The sequence below is a fragment of the Heptranchias perlo genome, chromosome 4 (genome assembly GCF_035084215.1).
Source record: "Heptranchias perlo isolate sHepPer1 chromosome 4, sHepPer1.hap1, whole genome shotgun sequence".
Taxonomy (NCBI): Eukaryota; Metazoa; Chordata; class Chondrichthyes; order Hexanchiformes; family Hexanchidae; genus Heptranchias; species Heptranchias perlo.
The window spans coordinates 77981839-78000622 of NC_090328.1; the positions used below are offsets into that span (position 1 = coordinate 77981839).

An 18784-nucleotide genomic window follows, 5' to 3' on the forward strand; every position below is an offset into this window, starting at 1 on the left:
ACTTTCTGTTTATTTACTCTGTCAAAACCGTTCATGATTTTGAACACCTCTATCAAATCTCCCGTTAACCACCTCTGTTTTAAGGAGAACAACCCCAGCTTCTCCAGTCTCTCCACATAACTGAAGGCCCTCATCCCTGGTGCCATTCTAGTAAATCTTTTCTGCACCCTCTCTATGGCCTTGAGATCCTTCCTAAAGTGTGGTGCCCGGAATTGAACACAATACTCCAGCTGAGGCCTAACCAGTGTTTTATTAAGGTTTAGCATAACTTCCTTGCTTTTATACTTTATGCCTCTATTAATAAAGCCCAGGATCCCATATGCTTTTTTAACAGCCTTCTCAACTTGTCCTGCCCCTTCAAAGGTTTGTGTATGTGCACCCCCAGGTCTCTCTGTTCCTGCACCCCCTTTAAAATTGTATAATTTAGTTTATTTTGCCTCTCCTCATTCTACCAAAATGAATCACTTCACATTTCTCTGTGTTAAATTTCATTGCCATGTGTCTGCCCATTTCACCAGTCTGTCTGTGTCCTCCACATTGTTTACTACATTTACGAGTTTTGTGTCATCTGCAAACTTTGAAATTATACCCTGTATAGCCAAGTCCAGGTCATTAATATATATCAAAAAGAGCAGTGGTCATAATACTGACTCCTGGGAAACACCACTGTGTACATCCCTCCAGTCTGAAAAACAACTATTCACCGCTACTCTCTGCTTTCTGTCCCCTAGTCAACTTTGTATCCACACTGCCACTGTCCCTTTAATCCCAGGGGCTTTAATTTTGCTAACAAGTCTATTATGTTGTACTTCATCAAATGCCTTTTGAAAGTCCATGTACACAACATCAACCGCCCTACCCTCATCAACGGTCTCCGTTACTTCATCACAGAACTCAAGTTATCAAATTAAGTTAGTCAAACACAATTTTCCTTTAACAAATCTGTGCGGACTTTCATTTATTAGCCCATACTTCTCCCTGTGCCAATTCATTTTGCCCCATATTATTGTTTCTAAAGGTTTCCCCACCACCGACGTTAGGCTGACTGGCCTGTAATTGCCGGGTTTATCCCTCCTTTTTTGAACAGGGCTGTAACATTGGCAATCCTCCAGTCCTCCGGCACCATTCCCACATCTAAGGAGGATTGGAAGATTGTGGCCCGAACCGCAGCAATTTCCACCCTTACTTCCCTCAGTAACCTAGGATGCATCCCATCTGGACTGGCTGACTTTCCTACTTTGAGTACTGCCAACCTTTTAACTTCCTCCTTCACTGCTACATCGGTGGCATCCTCTTCTCTAATGAAGACTGATGTGAAGTATTCATTTAGTGCCTCAGCCATGACCTCTGTCTCCACAAGAAGATTTTTTGTTGTCCCTAATCGGGCCAATGCTTCCTTTGACTACTATTTTACTATTATAGAATCATAGAATGGTTACAACAAAGAGAGGCCATTCGGCCCATCAAGCCCCTGTCAGCTCTTTGTAAGAGCAATCCAGTTAGTCCCATTCGCTCGCTCTTTTCCCGTAGCCCTGCAATTTTTTTCCCTTTAAGTATTTATACAATTCCTTTTTGAAAGTCACGATTGAATCTGCTTCCACCACCCTTTCAGGCAGCACATTCTAGATCATAACTATTAGCTGCGTAAAAAAAGATTTTCTTCATGTCACCTTTGGTTCTTTTGCCAATCACTCTAAATCTGTGTCCTCTGGTTCTTGACCCTTCCGCCAATGGCAACAGTTTCTCTTTATTTACTTTATCTAAACCCTTCATGATTTTGAACACTTCTATCAAATCTCTTCTTAACCTTCTCTGCTCCAAGGAGAACATCCCAGCTTCTCCGGTCTATTGATATAACTGAAGTCCCTCATCCCTGGAACCATTCTAGTAAATCTTTTCTGCACCCTCTCTAAGGCCTTCACATCCTTCCTAAAGTGCGGTGTCCAGTTGTGGCTGAACTTGTGTTTTATAAAGATTCAATGTAACTTCCTTGCTTTTGTACTCTTTGCCTCTATTTATAAAGCCCAGGATCCTGTAGGCTTTTTTAACTGCTTTCTCAACCTGACCTGCCACCTTCAAAGATTTATGCAAATATACCCCCAGGTCTTTCTGTTCCTGCACCCCCTTTAGAATTGTACCATTTAGTTTATATTGCCTCACCTCATTCTTCCTGCCAAAATGTATCACTTTGCACTTCTCTGCATTAAATTTCATCTGCATGTGTCTGCCCATTCCACCAGCCTGTCTATGTCCTCTTGAAGTCTATTACTATCCTCCTCACTGTTTACTACACTTCCAAGTTTTGTGTCATCTGCAAATTTTGAAATTGTGTCCTGTACTCCCAAGTCCAAGTCATCAATGTATATATAAAAAAAGTAGTGGTCCTAATACCGACCCCTGGAGAACACCACTGTATACCTTCCTCCAGTCTGAAAAACAACTGTTCACCACTACTGTCTGTTTCCTGTCACTTAGCCAATGTTGTATCCATGCTGCCCCTTTTAATCCATGGGCTTCAATTTTGCTGACAAACCTATTATGTGGCACTTTATCATATACACCACATCAAACTGTGTTGCCCTCATCAACCCTCTCTGTTACCTCTTCAAAAAACTCAATCAAGTTAGTTAAACATGATTTGCCTTTAACAAATCCATGCCGGCTTTCCTTTATTAATCCACACTTGTCCAAGTAACTATTAATTTTGTCCCGGATTATCGTTTTTAAAAGCTTCCCTACCACAGAGGTTAAACTGACTGGCCTGTAGCTGTCGGGTTTATCCTTATATCCTTTTTTGAACAAGGGTGTAACATTTGTAATTTTCCAATCCTCTGGTACCACCCCCGTATCTAAGGATGTTTGGAAGATTATGGCCAGCACCTCTGCAATTTCCACCCTTACTTCCCTCAGCAACCTAGGATGCGTAACACCTGGACCAGGTAACTTACCTACTTACAGCCAGCCTTTCTAGAACCTCCTCTTTATCAATTTTTAGCCCATCCAGTATCTCAACTACCTCCTTTTACTGTGACTTTGCATCTGTCTTTACCAAGAAAGAAGATGCTGCCAAAGTACTCATTTAGTATCTCAGTTGTGTCCTCTGCCTCCACGAGTAGATCTCCTTTACTATTTATGTTTATAAAAGACTTTTGGGTTCCCTTTTATGTTAATCACTAATCTATTCTCATACTCTTTGCCCCACTTATTTTCTTTTTTAGATCTCCTCTGTACTTTCTGTATTCAGCCTGGTTCTCGACTGTATTATGTATTACATTCATTATAAGTCTCCTTTTTCTGTTTCATTTTAATCTCTATATCTTTAGTCATCCAGGGAGCTCTAGCTTTGGATATCCTTCCTTTCTCCCTCGTAGGGATGTGTCTACTCTGTACCCAAACCAGCACCTCCTTGAAGGCCTCCCGTTGGTCAATTACTGTTTTGCCTATCATTTTTTGATTCCAATCCACCTGGGCAAGATCCCTTTTTAACTCACTGACATTTGCCCTCCTCCAGTTAAGCATTTTCACATTTGATTGTTCCTTGTCCTTTTCCATAACTATTCTAAACCTGGTGATCACCGTTCCTCAAATGCTCTCCCACTGAAACATGCATGTTGAACTGATTGGTTCCCCTGCCTTGTCAAACTAATCAAAGCTTTAGTTGATTATTTTAATCACTGCTTTTTTGTTGCAATAAAGATGACAGACATGATTGTCACAGCTGGAAACCAATACTTTGGGTACTAGGGTCTAGTTGAATGGTAGAAAAATAGAGGGATTGTGCGATTGATAAAATACTCAAATGACAGAACATTACATCATATTAAACTGATTTGGGGGAGGGAGAGGAGGAACCTCAAGTGAATGTGTAATAAAGAGAATACAGAAATCAGTCTGCTGCATCAGTTGCTCCTAGCTCTGACACAAAACAATTTTTGATCTTAATTTGTAGCAAAAATCTCAACTACTCGGGGATATCTGAAAGTGTAGTACCACATAATGCAGTTTCCAATCAAGATAGATTGCTATGTCAAACATGACAGGAGGTCAGAGTGCATAATTTCTAGTTTTTGTTCACTTAGATTGAATCTAACCAGCAAGTAACTTGTGAATATATGCCTTTAATCTCCACAGCAGATAGTAAATTTCAATATCACTAGTGCCAAATAAAACATGCATAATCTGAAAGTAAGTAATGAAGTTACAAAGGTAAATTTCATGAGACTGCACTCCCAGTATGGAGCCTCATTCAATGGGAACTCTGACCTCTGCACTTGATGCTCGGATCTATGTATCTGATTGCAAAACTCGATTTTCCAGCAGAACAGTGACTGGTACTATTATCCCCATCAGCCCACCTATCTTCTGTAGGTTGATGTTTTCCATTCCCAGGAACTCATCCAACTCCCTTTTGAATGCTTGTAGTGAATCCACACTCATCACATGTACTGGCAACTTGTTCCAAAGGTTTTAAGATTTTGAGAGAACTTCCTGCCATTGAACCTAACTCACTGCTTTTATAACTTGTAATGATGCCCCCTAGTTCTCCTCTACCTCTCTAGCTGAAGTAATCTAATTCCTGCATAGTTTAAGACCTCAATCGTATTGCCTTGAAGTCTATGCTTGTCCAAGGTAAAAAGCTCTCTAAGCCAGTCCTGATAACTAAGGGCCCAATCGATTGGCTCTCCTCTGAACCGTTTCCAGAGCCTTGATATTCCCCCACCATGTGGGCACAGAATCCTAGATATAGTCAAACCAAGGCCTTGTATAAGGTAAGGATCATACTTATAATTTTATAATTAATTGTTCTAGCTTTACATCCTAACACTCCATTCATTTCCATACAGCAGCCTTACAATACTGGTTATGGACCTTCAGTGACTCGTGAACTGTAACGCCCATGTTCTTTTTCTGCTAAACTGCCTGCACAACCCTCCTCAAGTTATATTGTAACCTGTAAATAGAAAAATATACACTGGAGATCTGAATAAAATACCAAAAGCAGACGAGCAGTGAAGTGCTCTATAGGAGAAGAAGCAAATCAGTTGAATTAATAACGATTTTTCCATTCTAAATGTGTTTAGTAAACCAGGGATGGTTATGCTATAGATGGTTAATCAGCATACTAGCAGATTACAGCTGGTTGGATTGGTTGACAAAAGCTCCATGCTGGCAACATATTTTAAGCAAGAAATACAAAATCTTATCAAAAGACTGAAAATTTTGAAAGGATTCTTTTATCTTTCCTTTTTATATTTAGAACAATCAAAAATTCTGTCCTTTTAGCAGAACAGTAAAACCTTCTTTCATTGTTGCTTTCAATAATACTGGGTAAATTGAAACTGGTAATGCTGCTTATTACATAGACTGACAGTTGTAGCTTTCAGTAGCAATGTATACTTTTATGCTTTAAAATTTAGAGTTGTCATGGTTGGTTCACATTAACGATAGAGATACTCTTTTTTTACAGTTCAGGAAATCATTCTCATTTCTAACCATCCAAAAGTGTGCATCTAAATGCCTAAATGAAGACAGCCTAGCTAAGGCTGGATGAAAAATGTTAGTATATGGCCCCAAGTTGCCTTCTAGCGTACAAGGTAAATGTCAAGCAGTGTAAATCGGCAGTAAAAATATCTGCAGTTTATTCAAGTCAAGCTGCGTCAGACACTAGGAATGTGAAAGCAGATGTCTCCTTTTAAAGGAGCGCAGAGATTCAATGGACCTCCTTTGCATTACTGCATTGTAAAAACAAGCAATTGCTAATTTCTCCTTTACTTTTTTGTGCAACTAAATACAAAGAAAGTTTAGGTCAATAAAATCTTGCACTGATGACCAAGTTTTCTACTTGTACTAGTCAAGTTTCCATCTGATACATTTGTTATACTTAATTCCGCATTAAAGATTTTGAGTCATTTGTGTGTGAACATCTGACTTTGATTTGGCACACAATTGCTTGGCTTTGTTATAAACCACTTTCTATTAGATTCAGAAGTACATGTTTGAAGATGAGAATAAGACACTGAAACCAGAATAATATTTGTGGACAATTTTGCCCAGAATTTATTGCAAACTGATGCATTGTGTGTACTTGTACAATAGAATGCAAATAAATGTCTGAAAATCAAATGTTCAATTTTAAAATCTACAATAAACTGGAAGCAGTCAATGGAATCATTGAATACAGTATATTGTTCTATGTAGGCTATCATTTGATTGCACTCTGTTGAATTTCTTGTAACTGCTGTTGCAGGAATTCAACAGTGACCTGCACCTTATCGTCTTTTGATCCTCCGTACCTTTTGTTCTTCAGTCTATGTGCAGTCCTAGCCAGCAGTTCAGAAACTCCATCAGTGGCAGCTCCAGCTAATGTGAACTATAACAAAGAAGGCATGTAAGTGTAGGTAGCAAGAAATATGCACAACTGCAGACTTCTTTCAGTGAAAGTTCCTGAATATACAGACAAACCTTGAAATAGAGAAATTAAAATCATGAATTTATTTTTAGTGATTCTAAAATAAATGATAAATTTTATTTCAAACTGGTAAGGCAAAAAAAATTTGCTTTTTAAAGAGTCCTGATTAATGTAACCTGCCAAGGGTTTTTTTTTAAATCTAGAGGACAGTCAAATAACTAGAATTTAAAGATAAATGTACTTAGTTTGTAAAGAAATCATGTTTATAAAATTTTACTTACAGCTCCTATCAGATTTATGCAACTGTAAAGTTATGCAAAGGTCCCAACCTACTAGCAATTGAGAGTTACCAACTGAATGCATTTACTGGCATTTTCTAGTTGGGCATTGTGGAGTTATGTTCTATGTTCCTTCTGGATGCATCCATTTCCAACTGTGAATTGGGTCACAGCAAGAAGGGGGGAGGGGTCAGCAGTCTGCAACCAAAGCATATGCAAAAATCAAATATTTAAATGGTCTGATCACCAAATCCTGGTAATGAATGTATTTTTTTGATTGAATGTTGCACCACTTTAAGTTCATCAGTGACCTCACAGATATTCAGGACTGCTCTCAAGAGTTATTCTTAGCTTTCATAGCTTCAAATACTTCAATAGGTTAACTTCAGAAGTATGTACTCAGATTTAGTTTTTGACATTCTTCATGTTCTTTGAATCGAACATGATTGGAAAACTGCAGATGCAAGGTTGTGGAATGTGTTTGAAGCTTGAAAATGTAAAATGACAAGGGATTATTTAAAATCCACAGGATACAACAATATGGAGTACATTCCCCTGCTGGATTATTTACAGATATGCAGCATATTTCTTGGGGGTTGGGGGGAGATTTACTTGCCATTTCAAAGCAAAACAATTTGAATTTATCTTACAAAGTATATTTGGTTTTACAGAACTGCAACAAAAGTGTGGCATGTTGCTCTGTTGCAGTACAAGATTCAGGATTACAGCCACTTACTATTTTGCCTTAAACCATTTCTCCAAAATTTTCAGCAAAATCTGTTCAGAATCAACACACATGTTCACAGAAAAATTTGAAATAAATTACCTTGACATTTCAACACACTTAGAAGCTTGTGTACACATTGTTACAGTCTATATTATAAATGAAAATACATAGCAATAGACTATGGGTTGTACCTACAAGTGAGCAAGACTTTTGTTAGCACTAGCAGTTTATAACATCTTCCTCCCTCAAGGGTAAACCATATCTTGTTATTTCCAATTATGTTTCCCCCTCCATAGTGCTCCAGAATAAGCTACATGCTCCTACCAACTAGTATGATGACTGAAGAATTCTGTCAAACACTATCATGAAGTTTGCTAGTGGTGAGCCAAATTTTTAGCTTTATTATAAAAATAAAGTGTACCCCTTTAAGTCTTTATGGCATTGCACCAGTATAAATAGTTACACAGTGTAATTTGTTTTATGTCAATAAAACAGTCTATTAAATGTGGTTTGTAACTTATTTTTATACAGGAATAGTCAAGATGAACATTTAACATGTAACATTTAAAATATTAGGTAAATAGTTCACTAATGCACTGCTTTATGGAGTTCTTCCATGTGATTTCCAAAAACGTGAGCTTTTTCCCCCCATGAATTAGAACCCTCAGGCACGGAAGAGCAGTTGGTAAGTCAACTTATGATACATTTGGCACCTCACAGCAGTTGGTTCTTGCCTGAGAACTATTACATATAACCTCAGTGATGAAGGAACGCAAGATCACCCAAGGATTGGAAGCAATCATTCTTGTGCTGCAACAGAAGCACAGTATGTCTGTAGTGGATTAAGTAACACAGGATACACTATAGCAGGCTGTGAGCAATGTTAACTGTCTCACAAGTAAGGGTGACTAGGTTGTGTGTCATTTGCACACCACATTCCAATTTGGTATCAGCAAATTTACACAGCTCTATTTATGTTCCTACTTTCAAATTATTTATGTCTGTTGTAAATAACAACCTGAGCACTGTCCCCGGACGTGCCCCATTCGTTACCTCCTCCCATGCCGAATCAACTCCATGCTACTCTGATTCAGTTAATTTCTGTTTAGTTCATTCACCAGAAGGATACCAGGGCTTAAAGGGTTATATAAACTTGTTTTGTATTCCCTTAAATTTAGACGGTTGAGGGGTGATCTAATCGAAGTGTTTAAAATGAAAATAAAGGGATTCGATAGGGTAGATACAGAGAAACTATTTTGTCAGGTGGGGGAATCCAGAACAAGAGGGCATAACCTTAAAATCAGAGCTAGGCCATTTAGGAGAGAAACCAGGAAGCACTTTTTCACACAATATGAAAATCTGGAATTTGCTCCCTCAGAAGGCTGTGGTTACTTGGTCAATTGACAGGGCAATGTAGTGATTTGGGTAAAGATAAGCAGAGTGTGTCAGAGAAGGGGCAGAAAGTTTAACAGTAATAGTGCATCAGTGAATAAGGTCAAATCGGAAAAATACTAAAAAGTTAAAATTAAAGGCGCTTTATCTAAATGCACGAAGCAATCATAACAAGAGTGTCAAATTAATGGCACAAATAGAGATGAATGGGTTTGATTTAGTAGCCATTACTGAGATGTGGTTGCAAGGTGACCAAGGTTGGGAACTAAATATTCCAGGGTACTTGACTTTTCGAAAAGACAGACAAAATGGAAAAGCCGGGGTTGGGGGGGGGGGGGGGTAGCCCTGATAATAAAGGATGAGATAAAGACAGTAGTGAGAAAGGATCTTGATTCAGAAGATCAGGAAGTAAAATCCATATGGGTGGAGAAAGAAACTGGGGCAGAAAACACTGGTGGGAGTAGTTTATAGGCCCCCTAACAGTAGTTATAGTGTTGGACAGAGTATTAATCAAGAAATAAGAGGTGCTAGTAACAAAGGTAATGCGATAGTCATGGGGAACTTTAATCTTCATATAGACTGAACAAATCAAATTGGCAAAAGTAGTTTAGAGGACGAGTTCATGGAATGCATTCGAGACAGTTTCCTAGAACAGTACGTCATGGAACCAATCAGGGAACAGGCTATCTTAGATCTTGTTTTGTGTAATAAGACAGAGATAATTAGTAATCTCAAACTAAGGGATCCTCTGGGGCAGAGTGATCATAATATGATAGAGTTCAAGAGTGACATACTTAAATCTGAAACTAGGAGTCTTAAACTTAAATAAAGCCAATTACTTAGGTATGAGAGGCAAGTTGGCTAAGGTTGATTGGGAAATTAGATTAAAAGATATGACAGTAGATAAGCAATGGCAAACATTTAAAGAAATATTTTGTAATTCTCAATGAATATACATTCCATTGAGGAATAAAAACTCCATGGGAAAAATTATCCATCCGTGACTAACTGAAGAAGTTAAGGATAGTATTAGATTAAAAGAGGCTTATAATGTTGGCAAGAAGAGTAGTAAGCCTGAGGATTGGGAGTGTTTTAGAAACCAGCAAAGAATGACCAAAAAATTGATAGAGGGAGAAAATAGAATATTAGAGTAAACTAGCAAGAAATATAAAAACAGATTTTAAGAGCTTCTACAAGTATGTAAAAAGAGAGTAGCGAAAGTAAACATGGCTCCCTTAGAGACTGAGAAAGGAGAATTTATAATGGGGAATAAGGAAATGGCAGAGACGTTAAAACAAATATTTTGTATCTGTCTTCACAGTAGAAGACAGAAAAAACATACCAGAAATAGCGGGGAACCAAGGGTCTAATGAGAGTGATTAATGTACAGAAAAAGTACTGGAGAAATTAATGGGACTAAAAACCGACAAATCCGCTGGACCTGATGGTCTGCGTCCTACGGTTCTAAAAGAGGTAGCTGCAGTGATAGAGGTAGATGCATTGGTTGTGATCTTCCAAAATTCTCTAGATTCTAGAACGATCCCAGTGGATTGGAAGGTAGCAAATATAACACCGCTATTCAAGAAAGGAGGGAAGAGAGAAAACGGAACTACAGGCCAGTTAGCCTGACTTCAGTAGTCGGAAAAATGCTGGAATCCATTATTAAGGACGTGATAATGGGGCACTTGGAAAATCATAATATGATTAGGCAGAGTCAACATGATGTTACGAAAGTGAAATCATGTTTGACAAGTCTATTAGAATTTTTTGAGGGTGTAACTCGCAGGGTAGATAAAGGGGAACCAGTGGGTGTGGTATATTTGGATTTTCAAAAGGCATTCGATACACAACATAAGGGCTCATGGGGTTGGGGGTAATATATTAGCATGGATAGAGGAGTGATTAATGGACAGAAACCAGGGAGTGGGAATAAATAGGTCATTTTAAGGTTGGCAGGCTGTAACTAGTGGGGTACCACAAGGATCAATGGTAGGACCTCAGCTCTTTACAATTTATATTAATGACTTAGATGAAGGGACTGAGTGTAATGTATCCAAGTTTGCTGACAATACAAAGCTATGTGGGAAAGTAAGCAGTGAGGAGGACAAAGAGTCTGCAAAGGGATATAGACAGATTAAGTGAATGGGCAAGCAGGTGGCAGATGAAGAATAATGTGGGAAAATGTGAGGTTATTCACTTTGGTAGGAAGAATAGAAAAACAATATTTTTTAAACGGTGAGAAACTATTAAATGTTGATGTTCTGAGGGATTTGGGTGTCCTACACGAAACACAAAGTTAACATGCAGGTACAGCAAGCAATTAGGAAGGCAGATGGTATGGCCTTTATTGGAAGGAGGTTGGAGTACAAGAGTAGGGAAGGCTTGCTGCAATTGTACAAGGCTTTGGTGAGACCACACCTGGAGTACTGTGTACAGTTTTGGTCTCCTTACCCAAGGAAGGATATATTTGCATTAGAGGCGATGCAACAAAGGTTCACTAGATTGATTCCTGGGATGAGAGGGTTGTCCTATGAGGAGAGATTGAGTAGAATGGGCCTATACTCTCGAGTTTAGAAGAATGAGGGGTGATTTCATCGAAATATATATGATTTTGAAAGGGTAGATGCTGAAAGGCTGTTTCCACTGGCCGGAGAGTCTAGAACTAGGAGGCATAGACTCAGGATAAGGGGTCGGCCATTTAAGACTGAGATGAGGAGAAATGTCTTCACTCAGAGGGTTGTGAATCTTTGGAATTCTCTACCCAAGAGGGTTGTGGATGCTCAGTCCTCGAGTATATTCAGGGCTGAGATAGATAGATTTTTTGACCGTAAGGGAATCAAGGGATATGGGGATAGGGCAGGAAAGTGGAGTTGAGGTCAAAGATCTGCCATGATCTTATTGATGGCGGAGCAGGCTTGAGGGGCTGTATGGCCTTCTCCTGCTCCTATTTCTTATGAAATGTTCAAGACTGACATTGATAGATTTCTGATAGGTAAGGGTTTCAAGGAATATTGAGCAAAAGCGGATAAATGGTGTTGAGATTCAGAACAGGCATGATCTAATAGAATGGCAGAACAGGCTCGAGGGGCTGAATGGTCTACTTCTGTTCCCATGCTCTGACCCACTAAAGAACTCCCTCCTATTCCACGACTTCCAACCTAGTGAACAAATCTGCTTTGTGAAATTATAAATAGCTTTTCTGAAAGTTAAATATATATTGGTAGAGTTTCCCCTCGTTTACACTAATAATATCTGCATTTCGGATGGAATAAGATGAACTATCGGAAAAGATCGGGGAATTTTAAATGTGAGTGAGTTACACCCAAAACCACTTACGTTTGTGTTTTCAGTGATCTTTTACGCTGGTTCAACATTTAATTCACCCGAATCAGCCCCCCCCACTAGGTCAAAATTACGAGATTCCACCGATTCGGGAAGGCTCTTCAAATTGTGCTCAATTTCATAGGTGCGCAGGCACTAGTAGGCACATTTTAAAAGTTTTCTCATATCAAAAAATATTTAATTCACTAAGAAACTTACTAGGGTACACCAATTAAACTATTAAATTGTTTTTTTAAGTCATTTTCAGTGATTTTAAATCAGGTTACTCACAGATGAGGGACTGGACACACTTATTAAAAATGCTTATTTTTGCTGATAAACCCATTTTCAGGTGTATTAATAAAACTGCACCAGGTCACCATTCAAATATATCAAGGAATACTTTTTAATGGAAAGAAAAAAACAATTACATTCTATTATGTTGCCCGATTGCACTAGTTCATGGAAAATTTTATGTTTGTGATTATGCAAATTAATTTTATCAGAAACTTGAATTGTAACCTAACCAGCTCAATTTCGAGTGCATTTTGGGCACATTTTCCCGATTGCGCCCAAAGCAGAATCTCTACACCAAGTTCTTTCTGTCCATAAAAGAAAAATATATTTTAATTTGACTGAAAACAGCCCTTGCTGACATTAGCAAAGCCAGTGGGTTTTATTTTATACGGAAAAAGCAGATAGATCATGGAATGCAATCCCCAAAGGTACAAATTCTATGTAAAACAAGTAGAATTTGAGTCATTCGGTCAATGTAAACTAACGGCCGGATCATCAGAGCTGGCTTGAAAAGGTTCTTGAGTTCAGTGATGAAAGGGAGCTGAATTAATACACAGATCGTGATGTATTATCTCTGGGCATATAACTGTGTTTCAGAGTTGTTAACCCTCAGTTAACAACTATAACCTGGTTCCCCATGCTGCCATCAGCATTACGCATTTTTTTTTAAACAAAACTGCCATAAATAAGTGCATTTTAATTTTTTTTGTTTAAAAAGGGGCCGTGATGGCTAAACTCTTATTTTATTGATTCAGATTCAGTATTTGTACCTTTCATAATTAAACAGAAAAGCATTAAACTGAAAAGAGCAGATTATCAGTAATCGAAGATTGCTAATGTATTAGCATTCACAAACTACAAACAAAGCAATTTCAGATACTCACAAGTTGCACAGACTCCTTTGCTATTCTGTGCCCACCAGCTGAAAACAACAAAAAGCTCACAAGGAGGTAATTGATTAAGTCTTTCATGTGACTTTGTTCTGTGTAGAGATTCCCAGTGACTAAAGCAGTCCGCACATCCTCGAGATTCAAAGTTGTCTTGTTGCTGAGTACCTTTAGTTGATCATATACCGATTTCAACTAAAGATTGGAATAGTTGTAAAACAAAAAGGTGTTTAAAATTGCTTTTTTCATATATATATATATATATATATATATATAGTACAGAAAATTCCAACAGTGACTACATATCAAAAGTACGTCATTGGTTTTAAAACGTTATAGGACATTGAGGCTGTGAAAGGCACTTTAATAAATAAATTCCTTTCCTTTAAAAAGATATATATACACGTACACAAACAAAGAGTGTCCAGTGGGAAAGCTTCACTAGAACATAGGGAAAGTGGAAAACTCTAAACTATTCTGCTCTGCCGGATTAACTACACAGGGCACTGAGCCAGAGTCTGTTTTTTCATAATGATAGGAGGTGGAGCAAGTCCCTTAGCAGATGTGGCCAGCATTTATACTGTGGGAAAACAGCAGAAAGCTCTTCCAGCAGTTCATGTAAACATTACAGTCAAGGATCAATAAAATCCCATCATAATGCAATTTAACCTGAATTGATGAGATGTCAGATTACACTCAGTGTCTCAGAACATCTTATTAAGCTGAAAGGTTATTTCTAGAAGGCAGTGGCAGCATAGGCAGTATAAAGCATTCACTCCAAAAGCTGAATTTCTGGCCTTTTTATAACAAAACAAATCAGAATGTAAACTTACCCATAACACTGGTAGGAGTGTCCTATGATGAATGATTTAGTAGGTTTTATACTGAAGTAGGCAATAGAGTTAACTGAAGCAAGTCTTGTGTTTAAATTTGTTGAAATCACCTAGTGTAGAAGCTGATGGATTATTGACCATTAAACGGTTCAGGATCAGATGCTTTACCTAAAGTAAAACATGCTGTCCTCAATTGCCTCTCCTCCCATGCCCAGCCTCACGGGCCTGCCCTTGCATCATTCCACTCATACCCATCCGGATGCAGCCAGCATATCTCCAGCAATGGCTTCTCTTTCCTTCCCCACATCACCTCCAGAGCACCCCTCACCGCCCCCCCCCCCAATAATCTATTCTGGGCTCCCTCCCTTCCCTCACCCATATGCTGTCCCCCAGTGACATCACCCAGCCTGTTCTTTATGCATGCCAACAATGCCTGGCTCTATCTCTCTACCACTTCTCTCAACTCCAGTCACCTCCGTGCTGTCAGATCACCCATCCAACATCAAGTCTTGGATGAGTCACAACTTCCTTCAGCTGGATAACAGAAAGACCGATGGCAGTGTTTCCAGTGCCTGCTATAAACTCCACTTCCCTGATTTCATTCTCCCCCTTGGCCTCTCACAGGCTGAATGAGAATTTGCAAAAGGTTTGATTTTGAGCTTAATTTCCAACCCCATATCATTTCCATACCAAGACCATTTATTTCTATTTCTGCAACATTGCCCATTTCAGTCCTCCACTGCTGAAACTCTTATCCATGTTCTGTAACTTTCAGACGCTATTGTAATGTCCTCTTTGCTTGCCTTCCTTCGTCCACACTCCGTAACCTCTGAACTTGTCCAAAATGCAGCTACTCATTTCTTGTCCTTCACTAAATTGAGCTGTTCCACCATTCTCTCTCTTCCCCCCCCCCCCCAAATCCCACAGACCTACACTGGCTCGCTGTTCCTCAATTTAAAGTCTTCATCCTCATTTTGAAATTCCTCCATGGCCGTGCTCCATCCTGTCCCTGCAATCTCCTGCAGCCTTACTTTACCACCTTCAGTCTTCCGACTCTGGCCTACTGTATAACCTCCCCTCCCTTCACTTCACCATCAGTGGCGCAGTCTTCCGCCACTTTGGCTCTATTCTCTGGAACTTCCTCCCTATACCCTCTACTTCTCTCTCTTCTCCTTTAGACCACTAAAAGGATGAGCTAAACTGGACTGAATGGGTGGGGAGAACAATGGGTAAAGGTCACTGATCAAATATGCTAGTATAAAGAAGGTTTAATTACCTATGAATTGGAGCTTCAAGTGAGCTGTGGCATTTAAAACCCTCCCATCATTTTGAAAGAAATTATATTGGTCACCCCACCTTAATCATCAAATCACATCTTGGAAAATCTCAGCTTATTGTCTCTGAAATTGCTGAGGACAAGGACGATAGTTCTCTAGCTTAGTGGCAGTGGGGGAGGGGCTAGTATGGAACTTGGATCAGGCAGGGATTTGCCCCTGTATCAGTCCTTTTGGAAATCCCAGCAGTTTTGGTGATGGGCCCATAATATACCCCACCCACAAATGGGCAGGAATATTATAATCAAATTTAAAATAAGGGAAATATACCATCTCACATATTTCCCTTAGTCCCACCCGTAGCAATGCTGCATGCCAGAGTCCCTGATTACTCGAGCAATCCATTGCACTGCCAAAACTGGCAGAAGTTACCAGCAGCACTTTTGGAAGAATTTTCATAGGTGGCTCCAGAGCCCCACAGACCTACTGGCACTGCAACAAAATGCTGAACAGAAATTCCTGCTTCCTTGGTCAGGCGGACATCTCAGTTGTTCCAAAAACAGCCGGGGTGCCTGCCCACAATATTTAAAATTGCCTGGCCTTTGGATTTCCAAATAAACCGTAACTGCAGGGTAATCTCCTGTGATCTCCTCTGGCCTCCTGAAGAATTTCAGGACTACTGGCCTGAAAATTCCGACTGACCCACTCCACCAGCAGAAATGCAGAATAGGTTCCAATCCACCCAAGTGAGAAGGTGCATACCCTGTCCAAAATTAATGGGGTGGGATCATTTGCATACTTTGGCAGGCATATCATGCCAGTAAGGGTATATCAAAGTACCTACCCATCCTCCAACAGCAAAGTCAGCAATGCTATGCCACTCCACTGGAAAAAAGGTCCAGGAAAGGCCCAACAACAAAAATCTTCAGTTGCTAATGGAGCCTGTGGGGCTTTTGTTTGGGAAGGTAATCGATCCACTCCAAGCCTCAGTGGGAGTAACGCCAGTTCTCAGCTAGTTAGAGTTCAGCTAAGGCCTTTAAATAGCTTACTAGGTGGAATTCCCAGAGAAGCCACAATGATTTGGCATGCCGAATCTAGTCACCCCAGATCTCTATTTCTACACCATCCACAGTATACTTACGACACCCATTTTTCTTTCCAATGTCCAGTATCTTGTTCTTGTTCGTAATGAATTTCATCGCCCACAATTCTGCCAATTTGCAGAATTTATCTAACTTTTTTTTTTGCAGATCCCTTGCTGCTTCCTCCAACTCACCTGCCTCTTCTAATTTAGTATCATCAGCAAATTTTAACAATTTGCATTGGGTTTCTAAAATTCAAGTTGTTAATGTAGATTAGGAATACTGGGGTTCCCTGGCACAATCAACTGAGACTGTCCCCCATGTCAACATCACTCCCCTAACAAGTAGCTGTAGCTTTCTTTCCCTCAGCCAATTTCATATTCACACCAAGTTTACCTTGAATTCTCACTGCTTTCAGTTTCAGTAGCAGTCTTCTGTTAAGAACTTCATCAAAAGGTTTTTGGAAATCTAAGTACACCATATCACAATTTTTTCCAGTTTTTACTTGGGATATCACATCCTCAAAAATGTCAAGAAGGTTAGTCAGGCAGTATCTTTCCTTCTGTTGGTTGTTATTTATTAGATAATACAGATAATGTTCGAGTTTGCTCCTGATAATTAATTTAATTATTTTAACAGTTATTGATGAAGACCTATGAATCTACCATTTGTAGAGGCTGCAACCAATTCTCTAAACCCCTGGGATGGTGAAAGGACACTTGAAAAAGGAAAAAATAAACTAAAAATAGTACAACAACTTGCATTTATATAGCACCTTTAACGTAGTAAAATCTCCCAAGATGCTTCACATGGGCAATTATCAAACAAAATTTGACACTGAGCCACATAAGGAGATATTAGGACAGGTGACCAAAAGCTTGGCCAAAGAAGTTATGGAACACCTTAAAGGAGGAGAGAGAGGTAGAGAGCGGAGAGGTTTAGGGAGAGAATTCTAGAGCTTAGGGCCTAGGCAGATGAAGGCACGGCTGCCAATGATGAAGTGATTAAAATCGGGGATGCACAAGAGACAAGAATTGGAGGGGCGGAGAGATCTTGGAGGGCTGTAGGAGGTTACAGAGATAGGGAGGGGCGAGGCCATAGACAGATTCGAAAACAAGGATGAAAATTTTAAAATCGAGGCATTCCCGGACCAGGAGTCAATGTAGGTCAGCAAGCACAGGGGTAATGGGTGAACAGGACTTGGTACGAGTTAGGATACGGGTAGCATAGTTTTGGATGAGCTCAAGTTTATGGAAGATGGAAGATGGGAGGCCGGCCAGGAGACATTGGAATAGTCAAGTCTAGAGGTAACAAAGGCATAGATGAGGGTTTCAGCAGCAGATGAGCTGAGGCAGGGTGGAGACGGGCGATGTTACAGAGGTGGATGTAGGCGGTCTTGGTGATGGAGCGGATGTGAGGTCGGAAGCTCATCTCAGGGTCAAATAGGATGCGAACGTTGTGAACGTTCTGGTTCGCTTGAGAGTATTTATTGATCAAATCTATTGCACGTGATGGGTACCTACCAGTAAATGATTCTCTTGTTGACTTTCTAAACGTGGCTTATGGTAGAACACCAAAAGCCAAAGCAGCATCTCTGAGATATCATCTGCCGTTCTCATCAACTGCTGTACGGCAACATTCACCCAGTCTCCAAAACGAACCAGCAAAAACCAGTTCTCAAATAAATTTGCAGAGGTTCTGCAACAAAAGTCAGAAAAATTAAAAATTAATGCAACTTGTGTAACTTTCATCACCACTCCTGCAGATAGTAAATGTGCTGGACAGCTGTGCTCATCTGGTTACTGTTGTCACCACATAGGAATCTTGCACGTCACCATTAATTCTCTTGCATCATATGATGTTGTACACAGCTGTTTGTCTACCAGAACAGTTTGATGATGACTTATTTGTTATATATTGTTCCCACAAGTAAAAGCTTGTAAAACTAAAGCTGAGCACTTAACAAAGAGTGCAGATAATTACAGTCACATACCACGTGCATCTCAACAGATTTACAGGAAGAATATTTTCCAGAGATAAGTGAAAGCTTTAACCCCTCGAGCAATGTCATGAATAAATAGCATGCTTTAAAGAATGGCCTTTTGAACAAGGCACTGGGAGGAACAGGTAGGATAAACCCTTTCTGCACTACTCGTCTGCCTCTGCTGATGAATTATCTCACAGGCGCTCTAACTGATTCAGGCTTTTGAATGCAGTCCAATATTTGCATTATAGTTTGACATGATAGCTTAAGTGACATAGCCAGGTCAAATTAGTGTTCAAT

At 39.6% G+C, this 18784-nt stretch overlaps 1 protein-coding gene across 2 annotated transcripts in view; it reads right to left on the minus strand.

Annotated features, from left to right (window-relative positions):
• Window positions 1–6042: 6042 nt before the first annotated feature.
• Window positions 6043–18784, minus strand: part of fancc (FA complementation group C) — a 241255-nt gene continuing 228513 nt past the window's right edge. For both annotated transcript variants that reach the window (XM_067983192.1, XM_067983193.1), the window contains 3 exons: window positions 18024–18198; window positions 13309–13506; window positions 6043–6370 (listed from right to left, as the gene is read on the minus strand). In XM_067983192.1, coding sequence (XP_067839293.1) covers window positions 6203–6370; window positions 13309–13506; window positions 18024–18198 — 541 coding nt within the window. In that variant the 3' untranslated portion in view covers window positions 6043–6202. The remainder of the gene's footprint in view (window positions 6371–13308; window positions 13507–18023; window positions 18199–18784) is intronic.